Source organism: Armigeres subalbatus, unplaced genomic scaffold, assembly GCF_024139115.2.
Source record: "Armigeres subalbatus isolate Guangzhou_Male unplaced genomic scaffold, GZ_Asu_2 Contig1754, whole genome shotgun sequence".
Lineage (NCBI taxonomy): Eukaryota > Metazoa > Arthropoda > Insecta > Diptera > Culicidae > Armigeres > Armigeres subalbatus.
The window spans coordinates 116,920-132,592 of NW_026942566.1; the positions used below are offsets into that span (position 1 = coordinate 116,920).

Sequence of the window (15,673 nt, forward strand, 5' to 3'; positions counted from 1 at the left end):
GAGTACCATTAAGAGCATATACCGTATTTGAATTTGGACGATAGACCTTTGGTTACGCCAGCAGACCACAAGATTTTACTCCAGGGATTTTTGTATGACTGAGGTCTTTCTCCAGAGATCTCTTGAATAATGCAGCACAAATTTTGTGATCATATTTTATTCAAAGGACCACAAATTGCTTGTAAAACTTTTGTACCTAGTCGATGGACCTTTGGTTACGCTTGTAGACTCTAAGGCCTTACTTCTGAAATTTCTTGGATAACGTAGAACATATGCAGTGATCACATTCTATTCTAATGACCGCAAAGAGCATGTGCTACTTTTCAGCCTAGTCGACAAACCTTTAGTTACGCGTGTAGACTCTAAGGTTTTACTTCTGAGATTTTTTGGATAAGGCAGAACATATTTAGTTATCACATTCCATTCCAAGAGCTAGAAACGGCATGTACCAATTTAAAAAAAGTCGATAGACTTCTGGTTACACATCTAGACTTTAAGGCCTTACTCCAGAGTTTTCTTGGATTATCCGGAACATATCATTTTGAACGCATTCTATGCTTTACCATAAAGAGCATGTACCGTATTTGAATTTGGACGATAGACCTTGTGAAACGCAGGCAGACCACAAGGCGTTACTCCAGGGATTGCTTGTATGACTGAGGTCTTACTCCAGAGATTTCTTGAATAATGCAGAACATATGTTGTGATCACATTTTATTCCAAGGACCACAGTTTTTTTGTATAACGCAGAGCATATGTTGCCATTACATTCTTTTCTAAGCACCACAAATAACATCTGCCACTTTCGAAACAAGTCCTTTGGTTACGCGTATATACCCTAAGGCCTTTCTCTAGGGATTTCGTGTATGACACAGACTTATCCGAGAGATTTCTTGGATAGCACAGACGTATGTAGTAATAACGTTCTATTTGAAGGATCATAAAAGGCATGTACCCCTTTTGAAACAAGGCGATAGACCCATGGTTACGATTTTAGACCTTAAGGCCTTACTCCAGAGATTTGTTGGATGACCCGGAACATATACTAAACGCATTATATACCAAACACCATAAAGAGCATGCACCGTTTTTGAATTTTCACGATAGACCTTTGGTTACGCAAGCAAACCTTAAGATCTTATTCCAGGGATTTTTTGGAGAACTGAGTCCTTATTTAAGGGGTTTTTGGAGACCCAGAATATATACTGTGAACACCGACTATTCTAAGTTCAATGTAACATATTTGAAACTGGTTAATAGTCATTTGGTTACGCGTGTAGACTGTAGACGTGTAGACATCAAGGATTTCTTGTATAACCATGGGTAAAAAATCATAAGGGTTGTGTACAAGACACGACCGCCCGACGTAAACTACGTGAAACAGTTTGGTAAAATGAAGAATCTAGTGCCATTATCCATGAGTATTACAAAATTACTCTTTGGATTTCTTATGAAATTTACATTTTAAAAGGAACTAATATATTTATGTAATTAAAACAAATTTATTGAATTTCCGAGTTTTGTATAATATGAGTAGTTTAGTTTTGTTTGTTTAAATTCAATTCATTGCTCTTTTTCGAATTTTTCGAAAAATATTCTAAATGAGCTTAACTAAACTTGGGTATTTCTAAATTTCAATTTATCAAGTTTAATTGCACTTTTTACTGTATTTAACCGTTAAAATTTTAGAAATGAGGATAACTTCCGTCAAATCACTGAAGACGCACACATGTTTTTGCAAAGACCACGCGTCAAAGCGCACTCGTGATTTCGCTACTGACGGCATCATTTCGATTGAACTGTCTCCATCTTTCGATTGGTTGTTAATAATCCGCCTTCCCAATCACAAGCTGCAACAAAATCAAATAAGATCTTGAGAAAATTTCACCTGGCTGCCACTGATGCCATCCATACGAATTCATAATTGTAGCATCTCCTCCCGGGGCGTACTCGTGATTCTGCTACGGACGGCAACATTAGGGCGTCGCCAAGTGCTTAATTTGCTCTTTGAACAATATTCGCCTCACCTCTTCCTTTGCATAGGATGGTGGCCCTGAGAAGAACCGATGCTGAGACCGCCGCCCGCGACATTTCTAATGAAGTGCCACGCGCGCCGTGGAGAGCAGTTTTCTTATCATCAATAAAGATGGCTCATTGGTTCCGCCTCTTTGTTGTCCGGTATGGCTGCAAATATTGTGTAACCGTCAAACACTCACCAAAGGGGCGTGGCTACAGATTCAACTTTATTGATTACAAGAAAGCAGCTCTTCCGCGCGCGCGAGCCATTTCGTTCGAGATGTCGCGGAGACCAGACCATGGTACCCCCTTCGGCATCGGCGGAGCTCCTACCGGAAATTTTATTCCCGGCGATGGTGTGGGTCGCGCGGTCGTCGTCGTCAGCATCAACAGCACTCAGATGAAATTTTCGTGCGTGTCTCTACGATGGCAGCTATCTTCTTCTTCTTCTTCGTTGGCATTACATCCCCCACTGGGACATTGCCGCCTCGCAGCTTAGTGTTCATTAAGCACTTCCACAGTTATTAACTGCGAGGTTTCTAAGCCAAGTTACCATTTCTGCATTCGTATATCATGAGGCTAACACGATGATACCTTTATGCCCAGGGAAGTCGAGACAATTTCCAATCCGAAAATTGCCTAGACCGGCACCGGGAATCGAACCCAGCCACCCTCAGCATGGTCTTGCTTTGTAGCCGCGCGTCTTACCGCGATGGCAGCTATGGTGGTGTTTATTTCTGCAACGGTTGCGTCTGAAGTGTCATCAGTGAAAGCAGTTCTTAAGCCATAATTTGAGGCGAGACGAATTTTGATCAAAGTGCATATCAATCGCTTGGTGATGGCTGATAGTTTCCGTCAGTGGCGGAATCACGACCGTGCGTCAGGGACGCTACAAAAATTTATTCACATGGATAGCATCAATACCAGTGAAATTTCCCCTCAAGATTATTATTTTAGTAGATAGACTGCTACTTGTTTCAGGTTTAACTTCCATCCATGCAAATACATTTTTGCAGCTTCTCCTTCTGACGCACGCTCTTCGTTTCCACCGATGGCGTAGGTAGCGCTCGTAACAGGATCGTTGCATCAGAGAATCCAATGATGGCAATCTGTTGCAGTGTAGCGGTAGAACCATAGAGCCAGCATCTGCATTTGAGTGAAATACTCTTGTAATATTCTGACTATCGAATGGTTGCTGTTGTGTTGGTGATTAGAAATCCGCATGATCTGAAATCTGTCCTTTTCAGGGCATTAAATTTTTCATTGGAGGAATTTGGTTTGACTGAGAGTAAATTCATGAGATTGTTGCAATAAATCGGCAGCAGTAACGCAAAAATTCATAAGATTCAATCCATCATTCGACTTCTGCAGAGTAAGTGATTAAAATGCATCGAAAGATAAAGACGCTATTCGTGTTTGAAATCTATCCTAATTTCGCGACGGTCTCGAATTTGGAAATTTCCGTTTAACACCCTGTACTGCCGCTAACCGCAAATCGAGCACATCTGTATATGGGCCTCCATATACAGATGTGCTCGACTTGCGGTTAGCGGCAGTGTATCTGAGGCTTCCCCTTAGACGTAGTTTACGTCAAAAATTATTTCAACTTAATTTTCCTCCCAAACATAATGGTGGTCCTGAAAAGAACCGATTCATTTCCACAACGATGCTGTTGGGAACACGGATGAAAAGATGTACTGCTGTTGCCAGACCGCCACCACCACCTGACGAAAAATTCATCCGCAGCAACACTCATAAATCTCAATCAACGAGCCCTCCCGTGCGAACGAAATCGTCCGTTCTCCGTGACATGCAGAATGAAAATGACGCGCGCACGCGAAACACGGGGCTTTTTATACACAGGGAAAACGAAGCAGTGGATCAAAAGGCCCGTACGTTACTGCAATCTGATGTCCGTGTTGGGGATTTATGAACGGGGTTGAATTTTTCACCCGGTTTGGAAAGAAATAACATTTTCAATAGTTTGCCGTTGATAATCAATAGTATAAATAGAATTGGCAAATTGCTGGAGAGTTTCCGAATCGATTGATAAGCAAATGTCGAAAATCCATCGAAAGATAAAGACGTTATTACCGTTTGAAATCTTACATGATTTCGTGACGGTTCTCAATTTGGAAATTTTCATTTTGCACCCTGTATCTGAGGCTTCCCCTTAGATGTAGTTTACGTCAAAACGCATCATTCCACTCATTTGCCAAATCATCATTTTGCTGTCTCGAACTGCGTGAATGCTGCCACGCGCGCGCGGGGGAGAGCAGTTTTCTTATAACCAATAAAGATGGCTCATTAGTCCCTCCTCTTTGTTGTCCGGTATGACTGCAAATATTGTGTAACCGTCAAACACTCACCAAAGGGGCGTGGCTACAGGTTCAACTTTATTGATTACAAGAGAGCAGCTCTTCCGCGCGCGCGAGCCTTTTCGTTCGAGATGTCGCGGAGACCAGACCATGGTACCACCTTCGGCATCGGTGGAGCTCCTACCGGAAATTTTTTTCCCGGCGATGGTGTGGGTCGCGCGGTCGTCGTCGTCAGCATCAACAGCACTCAGATGGAATTTTCTTGCGTGTCTACGATGGCGGCTATGGTGGTGTTTATTTCTGCAACGGTTGCGTCTGAAGTGTCATCAGTGAAAGCAGCTCTTAAGGCATAATTTGAGGCGAGACGAATTTTGATCAAAGTTCATATTAATCGCTTGGTGATTGCTGATAGTTTCCGTCGGTGGCGGAATCACGACCGTGCGTTAGGAACGCTACAAAAATTTATTCGCATAGATAGCATCAATACCAGTGAAATTTCCCCTCAAGATTATTATTTTGGTAGATAGACTGCTACTTGTTTCAGGTTTAATTTCCATCCATGCGAATACATTTTTGCAGCTTCTCCTTCTGACGCACGCTCTTCGTTCCCACCGATGGCGTAGGTAGTGCTCGTAACAGGATCGTTGCTACAGAGAATCCAACGATGGCAATCTGTTGCAGTGTAGCGGTAAAACCATAGAGCCAGCATCTGCATTTGAGTGAAATACTCTTGTGATATTCTGACTATCGAATGGTTGCTGTTGAGTTGGTGATTAGAAATCCGCATGATCTGAAATCTGTCCTTTTCAGGGCATTAAATTTTTCATTGGAGGAATTTGGTTTGACTGAGAGTAAATTCATGAGATTGTTGCAATAAATCGGCAGCAGTAACGCAACAACTCATAAGATTCAACCCATGATTCCACTTCTGCAGATTAAGTGATTAAAAATCCATCGAAAGATAAAGACGCTATTAACGTTTGAAATCTATCCTAATTTCGCGACGGTCTCGAATTTGGAAATTTCCGTTTTAAACCCTGTATCTGAGTATTCCCCTTAGACGTAGTTTACGTCAAAATTATTTCATCTTAACCTTCCTCCCAAACATAATGGTGGTCCTGAAAAGAACCGATTCATTACCACTTATGTGCCTCATCAACAGCACGACGTTGATTGCCAGATTCAACGATGCTGTTGGGAACACGGATGTAAAGATGTACTGCTGTTGCCGCGACCGCCACCACGAACGAAAAATTTCATCCGCATCATCACTCATAAATCTCAATCAACGAGTCCTCCCATGCGAACGAAATCGTCCGTTCTCCGTGACATGCAGAATGAAAATGACGCGCGCACGCGAAACACGGGGCTTTTTATACACAGGGAAAACGAAGCAGTGGATCTAAAGGCCAGTACGTTACTGCAATCTGATGTCCGTGTTGGGGATTTATGAACGGGATTGAATTTTTCCCCCGGTTTGGAAAGAAATAACATTTTCAATAGTTTGCCGTTGATTATGAATAGTTTTAATACAATTAGCAAATTGGTGGAAAGTTTCCGAATCTATTTATAAGAAAATCTCGAAAATCCGTCGAAAGATAAAGTCGCTATTACCGTTTGAAATCTTACATGATTTCGTGACGGTCCCCAATTTGGAAATTTTCATTTTGCACCCTGTATCCGAGGCTTCCCCTTAGACGTAGTTTACGTCAAAACTATAAACTTTGACAGGGAGAAAAAAGAATATGAGTTTCTGTTTCCAAAACTGTCAAAACAATCTAAATCGGTTTAAAATTGTTAAAGTTATGAAAATATGAATTTATGGGAACACGGGTACCCTGTTGGCCATCCACGTGGTGAAAAAATGCCCCTCCTCACGTCCCCCCTCACTGCACTGCATCAACGCGATTTTATCAGAGATACTACATTTTATGGAGTTTATAGATGTCACCGAGTTTCAGCTTCCAGCTATAAAAAGACATTGAAATATCACCACTTGAAGTTGAAAAAGGAACATGGGTACCCTGTCGGCCGCATAACGGTTAAGCGCATGACTAAGCACTGCTTAAGAACACAAGTTAGGAAGGCCCCAAGGAAAACATTAAACGAAGCACATGATTTTGCGTTGGATTGATTTGAATCTCGGTTTTCGTCTTCGAGTTTTCAAAATAACTTCGTTTACAATAAATACTTAGTCGCTTACCAAGGTGGCTTCATATGGATTACCTTTTCAACAAACCGAGAGTTCCCTTCCCGTGGTGCTCACGGAGATGCAGAGACTTCCCCTTATAATCTTATAATTATGAGTATCTAATTTTTAAAAAGTAACTAATTTTTCTCTCCTTATCCTAAATTGACTGTAAGGGCGTGACAGGCTCATACTGTCCATGTTGTTTCTGCACTCAATTGAATTCGGTTGAATATGAAAATTTCACAACAATTCTTGCATTCCTCATATGAACAAACACATATACAAGGACAAACAGACAATAGCTTGGTTCGTCGAGTTGATTGTATATAGGACTATATTTTCTTGATTAATGACTTGTGAGGGAAGTCAGACTTTTACATTTTTTTTTGCCAAAGCAGATTCGGGAAATTGACTGATATCCCATCGTTATTAGCTGGTAATGGAACAACTTCTCGCAAGGGCAGCTGTTGTATAATTGGTAATACGTCCGTGTACTTAATGAAATAGTGTGGTTTCAAGTCCCACCGGCAGCCGAATCTGTTTCGCAATATCTCACGAAAAACACCTCAAATGGCAAACTTAACTATATGTATCAAAATTGAACACCTCCGAGGAGGTCTCCGAGCCTCCTATAAAAAGGTTAAATTTGGAAGGAAATTATATCCTTTTGATATGTTTTTATATGAGACAGGAAAAAGTATTTCTTCATACCTGGAAAACTGCAGTCGTAAAAACTTTGCGATTACATTTCTGAAACACAATCTTGTGCATTTCAGAAAGGTGCAGAGGATTCGTCTAGCAGGCAAATGTTTGCTATTAACAATTATCTATCTGCGTATACTATATTCGTATATGCTGGTTTTGATTTAGCTCAACACCATAAAACCACGCTGATAAATAAATATGAAGTATGCTTCAGCACAATCACATAAGTCTTAAATGAAATAAGGTTTTAAATAGAATTTGAATCAGAATATAAAAAAAATCTACAATACCTATATTTTTATATATATACTATTGATATAAAGCTGAACTGATAATAAATGGATCAGATTCGGGAGCACCCACTCCACGATGAACAGTTCAGGAACAGGAACAGGAATTATTCCTTTGAAGGCGGCAGAAATGCTGGGGTATTGCCTTATCGCAAATGGTAAACAGGAACGCGGCGATTATAAACAGACTGCTTCTTCTATTACTATAATTCAATTTGAGAAAACGAAATCAAAATTAAGTACAGAAAGTAAAATCAATTCAACAAAAATTCCGCGGAAAAAAAATAAAATTTCGTTTCGTTTCGAAAAATTTCGAATTAAATGGACGTTGATTTCGTATCGTTTCGAAGTCCCGAAACTAAATCTATATTTCGTTTCGTTTCGTTTCGAATCAACACAGACATTTCAAATTCCGTTTCGTTTCGTTTCGTTAGGAAAAAATGTGTTATCGCATACCCTTAATCATCAACGCGTTCGAGAAGGGCTTCTTCTTTTTTACGCTTGTTGCTCGCTGCTGGCGTCTATTTCTTAACGGGACTTTTCGCTTGATACAGGCCAATAAGCCGGGCAAGCGAGCTTAGAATTGCAGTTCAGGTGGGAAGTAGGGTGTTCTTTTCTGAGACAACATTGTTAGTAGTAGAAGGAAGGAAACACCCGGACATGGGATTTCGGGTGATAAGATTTAGAATAAATAACATGGGACGATCATTCAGTCACGTTCGCTTTGTGTGCGGTCAGTATCAAACAATGTTTTTCTACATATTTTTTTATCAATGCCAAAAAATCCAACATTTGATGAAAAATCGATTGATAGTTTATTAATGTTTGAGCTGTTATCGGTGGTTTTTTATCCAAATAAGATTATGTGATAGATTTGAACATCTTATGAATCTTTAAAGACGTGGTCAAGTGAAGTCCTTCGTCCACTTCGCGGTTAAGTCAGAAAAATTATCCACTGTTAGTTTTGACGTTATTTATGAAAATCACGCATAAAATGTTATCTCTAGAATATTGGATTCGGCACCCAAGTACAATTTCAGGGTTGTTACGACTAAGCGGATTTCGCGATTTTCGCGGATTTTGCGGTTTTCGCGGATTCGGCGCTGATTTACATAACGATTTTAGGACTTTGTGCGGATTTAGTTTTAGGATTATTTAAACAAATGAAATTCTATATCTAAGGACGTTTATTTGAAAACTAGTTTTATGTCTATTTAGATGGGCTTTATTCTCGTTAGCAAATGTTTTCGAGAACAAAATTAACGTTTGTAGTTATTTACTAACATCAATTTTCGGATATTAACAAACCCTGTTTGAATTCCATGGTTACACTCTTGAGCATTGATTAAACAAATGTTATGAGGAGAGGGGCGCCACTTGTTGTCATTTTTAAACCATTCTAAAGCATGGCGTATTCAAAACATGTCTGTTGAAGGACATGAACACCCGTCTTTTAAGTGCTTCCGCAGAAATTGTTTTTGATGTTGATTTTGAAAAAAAATTGTTGAAAATTTTTGAAAATGTTTTCCCGGAAGAGTTTTTGCAGAGATTCCCGAGAAACTCCCGCAAGAATTCACGTTGCGATTTCCTTCGAAGTTAATTTAGTTATGATCACAAGAATTTCTGTGAAAAATCCTGAAAATTTACCAACAGATTTTTCGGAAGTTTTCCAGCAGGAAGTCACCAACCAATTTCTGTTAGAATTTCCCAAGCTTTAACCAAGAATATTCAAAAGCTTTATATACCAACGTTTGAAAGTTGCACAAAATTCAGTAGCTATTTACCTATTCACATCAACAAATAAATCAAATTTTAAATTCAAATATTTAGACTCAAAACAGTGACAATTTTTGGAATTCTAATGGAGAAATTACAAAATTTTCGTTGAAATCTTAGAATAAGAAACGCATTTTCTTTTGTCGTGAGCGAGGAAGACATAATTTTGTAACAATTCATCGCCATGAACGCGAATTAATAAAATTGTCACGCAAACGCTCTCTAATTAGTTGATTGTACTACATTTTCAAAATGATTCTATTGCGAAAAACTCTTTAGTAAGTATATTAGTGGTTCTGAAAAGATCCATTCACAATGATGTAAATTTCCTCTTGAGCGGTTCAACTGGGAGTTTATGATTGTTTAAAACATTATGAATCGATGTCTGCAGGAATAGCAAACGCTTAACCGCTGCTGCCATCGGCCGAGAAAACTTGATCAGTAGTGTTGTCGACGACACTCTATCGTCACACACCGCCGTGCCGCGCTTACTGTTGGCTTCTCGACAATGACGGGCTGAAAATGCCGATGATGCTGACCTGAGAATGCTGACGATTCTGCCTTGCTCTTAAAAAGGCTTTAGGTTTGCGAATGCGTGGCTGAGACGATGATGCAACCGTTCAAAAATTCCGACGATGCGATGCTTTTATTGCTTTGCCTGTTTCGGTTAGATTGAGAGGAAAAATTCGCGCTGCGCTATTTTATGCCTTCTTAGCAGACCTAGCGTGAGCTCATTCGTTGACGTCTGCACCAATCAGAACGTGGCAATGGAATGATGCAAGAATGATGCGGTACTCATATTTATAGGTTTTCGTGAATTCAATGTTTTGCTTTGAAAACAGTTTTAGGCCTATTGAAACAAGGTTTCGGATATTATCAAGCATTAATATGAAAGGCATACTTGAAAGCTGTCGATTGAGGGGTTAACTGCAGAAATCTGTTCACTAGGGTAAAAGCTGTTAACGTTTGAAATCTTTCAACACAGCGTAACGCGGCCGATTTAGAAATTTTGAAATGACACCCGGTATAGTAAAGAGAGACGTAAGTCCTACGTCAAAAAAATGGTTAAACTAAAACGTACTTTATTTATATAAAATCATGTAAATCATCTTGAAGCCCTATGCCTCTATGAAGCATACCAAGTTGGTGGAGGTGGTCTTAGTATTTTTTCATTTACAAAATTGAACCAACAAGCTTTGAGACGATGTTAATTGTTAAGTTAAGAGAGATTAATTAATTGTTTAATTAAGAGATATTCAAAATAGCGGGATATGGTAAACTTGAACTCTACAATCCGTTATTTTTTAGATAAAAATGCATTGGTATTAAATGGAGGCGATTTAAATAGACTATAAAATCTTGGCTTGGACAGAGGGCGGAGTAATCAAGAATAAATTAGGTAATCAAATATACTACAGAAAGTACGGTTTAAATTTCGATCATTGTTTTACTCATCAACATAATTGTTTTTAAAAGGAGTCGGCACATAAACCTGTAAAAATCTTAATACGATGCATTACATTCAATGAGTTTAGAAAGCGAAACTTTTGATATTTTGATTACCATAGGAGTTCCGTTCCATCACAGTGTATATTTTTAGGGGCAGCAGGGACCATGTCCAAGGGCTTGACGACCCCTCCCCAGCTGTCTGTGAGTCAGGGAGAACTGCCTAGGGCGTGGTGGGATTTAGCAGTGGGCTCTGCTAAAATCCCTCCCAAAAAACACAAGTGCTCGTAAGCAGACTCTATCAAAGCGACTGTGTGCCGCTTCAAAAGCACAAGCCCAGGGAGTGCCATCGGCACATCTGGATTGATCCCAGTAAGATCCTGATTATGGTATACTGGTTGCATGCTATTGGTCTTGTTTTTGGATATTGAGATATTGTGAACGCGAGGGCTGGTAGTCTGGTTATTCTATTCTCTTAGTAAGGCCGGGTGACACCGACCTGAAACGGCGAATGGGCTAATGGCCAGGCTGTCTTCCGTCCCCTAAAACCGTGGCGGGCCTTGTAGCACGCGGTACAATCCTGTCGCTCAGCTGGCAGCTGAGTGGGAGTAGGCTCAGATGCTTTTCCCTGACTAGCGCTGATCTGGCTCTGAACACGAAAGTGTCAACCCTCGCATGGCCTCCCTGCATGCCGCAAGGTATGTATAGATAACCATGGGATCGCGAAAGCGACTACACCAGCAGGATTCGACAGCAGCCGCAAGGGGGACCCAACAGCGATGAATTCCAACAACACAAAACACAAAACGTCGAGGGATGCAGGTGAGGCGAATGGTGGTAAGGAGAACCCTTTCACCAGACGTAGCGGCCTTGAAAGGTCTCCCCAAAGATCGCCGGGGGAAGGCGATGGAGAAGCCCGTGGAGGGTCTGAGGAAGTGCCGGTTGAAGTAAAGATGGACGGCCCCACCCTGACCCGCGTCATCAAATCTGTGATGGCGAACCACGAAGAACGCGGTGGTCACACGATGGAGGTAGTCACGGAGGTATCCGACGTGATTATGTCGTTCCTAGACAACCGGGTTAAGTACAGCAAGGATCTGAAACTTGCTGTGCAGGCACTCTGTGCCCTAGTAGTTGAGGCCAAATCGGAGTGAAGGTCCCTACTAGAGGCCAGCAAGAGTGCGGAGAGAGCTCCGCAAACTTGTCAAGGAGCGGAAGCAGGTGGAGAGGGACAAAGAGGAGGCAGAATCGAAGATTCGTCCCCTGTCCGAGGGCAAACGGCTGGCGGAGAGCCAGGTCGAGGAACTCCGCAAAAGGATGGCTGTAACAGGGGCGACCCCGAAGCTGAGTAAGGTTACGCAGGAGGCGAACCTGAAAGCAGCTGTCGAGAAGTCCGCAGCCCCGAAGCCAGAGAAAAGGAAGAAGGTCGAGCAGAAGGATGGCCATCCCAAGCCGGTGAACCCAGTGCCTCCACCATCGAGGACCACTGAAGCTCGCCAGTAGGAAGATCTACCGTGGAGGGAGGTCGTGAATGCCAAGAAGGCGAGAAGGCAACGGCAGCAGGCGGCAGAGAAAGCGGCAGGCGGAGCGATACGCGCCACTGTTAAGAAGGGTAGAGCCCAGAAGGAGACGGGTGCGCCTTCCAATGTCAGTGGTAAGCGTAAAGACAGAGGCGAGGCGATTATCGTCAGTACTGACGACAAGAGCTACGCCGAAGTCTTGAAGGCCATGAGAGTTAATGACAAACTCGCTGGCCTAGGAGAGGATGTCAACTGCATCCGAAGGACGCGGAGAGGCGAGATGATTCTCGTCTTGAAGCGGGATGCTGCTCAGAAGAGTACTGAGTACAAAAAGTTGACGGAGGAGGTCCTGGGCGATGGGGTTCAAGTAAGAGCCCTATGTCCAGTTTCGAACATCCAGTGCAAGGGCCTGGATGAAGTAAGCGAGGCTAGAGACCTGGTCGACGCACTGAGAGATCAGTGCAATGTCGAGATCCAGGAATCTACGGTTCGGTTACGCAAAAGCTTCGCGGGAATGCAGGTTGCCTCATTCCAAGTACCTCAGGCTGAGGCCAAAAAGGTAATGGATAAGGCTAAACTGAAAGTGGGTTGGTCGGTATGTCCGCTAAGTATAAGCCAACCGCTTCAGACCTGTTTCAGGTGTCTTGGCAACGGTCATAAGTCTTATGACTGTAAAGGACCTGATCGCAGTAAGCTATGCCGTAGGTGTGGAGCTGAAGGCCACCAAGCTCGCACCTGTCAGGCTGCACCAAGGTGTCTGATCTGTCCCCCGGGTACAGACAACAGACACCTCACCGGTGTCCAGGCTTGTCCGGCCTCTAGAAGGATCCAGACACGCAGGTAACACAGCTGAATCTGAACCACTGCAAGGCGGCTCAATTGCTGCTACAACAGTCAGTTACTGAGTGTAAAGCTGATGTAGCTTTGCTGTCCGATCCATACCGCATCCCTGCCGGTAACGGTAGTTGGATTGCGGATAAGTCTCAGATGGTGGCCATCTGGACTTGCGGGCGATATCCCATCCAGGAGATAGTATCATCACCTGATGATGAGGGTTTCGTTATAGCAAAGGTAAACGGTGTTTACTTTTGTAGCTGCTACTGTCCTCCCAGGTGGAGTATAGTGCAGTTTACTAGGGTAGTGAATATTCTTGCAGCAAAACTAACTGGCTTAAAACCGTTAGTTGTAGCAGGCGACTTCAATGCGTGGGCAGTGGACTGGGGATCCCGGTACACAAACGCCAGAGGTCATACCCTGCTAGAGTCGCTAGCGGTATTGAACGTAGTCCTACTGAATGAAGGCCAAGTGCCAACGTTCAGGGGATCGAACGGTGATTCATGCATCGATGTGACCTTCTGCAGCGCGGGATGGACGGTGGAGCCAGAATGGGAGGTTCATGAGGGGCATACCTCCAGCGATCATCAGGAAATTCGTTTTATGATCCGGTACACCCCCGTAGCAACCACAAGGCGGATCGGCAAAGCCGATCTAGGATGGCGCACCTCGCAGTTCAACCCAGAACTCTTGGAGGAATCACTACGATGGGAGACGCGAACAACGGGATTAAGTGGCGACGAGTTAATCGATGTACTAACCCGTGCATGCGATGTGACGATGCCTAGGAGGACCAAACCTCCCGGAAACCGGCAACCTGTGTACTGGTGGACTGACACAATTGCAGACCTTCGTAGAACCTGTCTTCGAGCAAAGAGGCTGCGACGTGCCAGAACAGACGCTGATAAGGTCGAGAGACGCAGGGTGTTCCAGACAGCGAGCAGAGCTCTGAACTACGAGATCAAATGTAGTAAGAGAGCCTGCTTCGAGCGGCTGTGCAGGATGGCAAACGACAATCCATGGGGAGATGCATACAGGATGGTGATGGCTAGGACCAATACCACGCCACCTGAGAAATCTCCGGGGATGTTGGCCAAAATAGTCGACAGGTTGTTTCCGAGGCATGAATCATCGAACTGGCCCGCTACTCCGTACGAGTCAGTTGACGTGGTACCGCTAGTGACTAACGAAGAGCTTATCGTAGCCGCAAGAAAACTTAAGCTCAATAAGGCGCCAGGCCCGGATGGTATTCCAAACCTGGCCCTTAAACACGCCATTCTTGCCAATCCAGATATGTTCAGGAGCTGCCTCCAGAGATGCATGGACGAAGGAAACTTCCCATATCGATGGAAACGGCAGAAATTGGTGCTATTACCGAAGCCTGGCAAACAGCCGGGGGATCCTTCGGCATACAGACCAATTTGCCTACTCGACACAGCTGGAAAGCTGCTAGAGAGGGTCATTCTGAATAGATTGTCGGCTTATACAGAGTGTGCTGGTGGCTTATCTAGCAACCAGTATGGCTATCTACCATCGAAGCAATTCGAGCGGTAACGGATACGGCCAAGATAGCGAGAGGTTTAAACAGAAGAGGTATTAGGTACTGCGCGTTGATTACACTTGATGTAAAAAACGCGTTTAACAATGCTAGCTGGGCAGCAATTGCTGACTCCCTGCACCGATTGAGAGTTCCGGATTACCTGTGCAGGATACTGAAAAGCTATTTTCAGAATAGGGTGCTGTTATACGACACTGATGCTGGTCAAAAGTCGATCGTAGTGTCCGCGGGTGTTCCACAGGGATCGATCCTCGGATCGGTTCTGTGGAATATTATGTACGATGGAGTATTACGCCTAAGTCTCCCGGCCGGTGTGAAAATAGAAGGCTTCGCGGATGACGTAATGCTGGAGGTAACAGGAGACACTCTCGACGAAGTCGAACTGAAGACTTCATACGCGATTGGCAGAGTGGAGGAATGGCTCAACTCGAGGCGGTTGTCCCTTGCACATCACAAGACGGAAGTCGTGGTAGTGCATAACCGTCATGCCCTAGTAACATTTTGGTTTTATACTGGTTTTATCACACTCTTGTAGAGTAAATTATGGTCTTCAAGAGCGTTATAAAACTAAAAATGTTACTTGGGTGGGCTGCAACAGACGAGGATAAGAGTAGGGACCTGCACAGTTAACTCCGTAAGGTCTCTCAAGCATCTGGGCGTGATGATCGATGATAAGCTCAATTTTACGAGCCACGTCGATTATGCATGTCAGCGGGCTTCATTGGCGATAAAATCTTTATCACGAATGATGTCCAACAGATCGGCGGTGCATAGTCAAGTGCGTAGGCTGATAGCTGGCGTAGCATTGTCTATCATCCGTTATGGCGTGCCGGCATGGGCCGTAGCACTAAAAGCCGAGTACAATGTAAAGAAATTGATCAGAGTACACCGGCTGATGTGTTTACGTGTCGCGAGCGCATATCGCACCATATCATATGAGGCGGTGTGCGTTATAGCTGGAATGATGCCGATCGACATACTCTTAGAGGAGGATGTGGAGTGCTTCAACGAAAGGGACT

The 15,673-nt window shown here is 43.3% G+C and overlaps 1 protein-coding gene across 1 annotated transcript in view; it reads left to right on the forward strand.

Annotated features, from left to right (window-relative positions):
- LOC134203310 (uncharacterized) overlaps positions 1 to 13,141 on the forward strand; it is a 120,291-nt gene extending 107,150 nt beyond the window's left edge. The window contains exon 2 of the mRNA XM_062678186.1: positions 12,250 to 13,141. Coding sequence (XP_062534170.1) covers positions 12,471 to 13,106 — 636 coding nt within the window. The 5' untranslated portion in view covers positions 12,250 to 12,470 and the 3' untranslated portion in view covers positions 13,107 to 13,141. The remainder of the gene's footprint in view (positions 1 to 12,249) is intronic.
- The last annotated feature ends 2,532 nt before the right edge of the window (positions 13,142 to 15,673 follow it).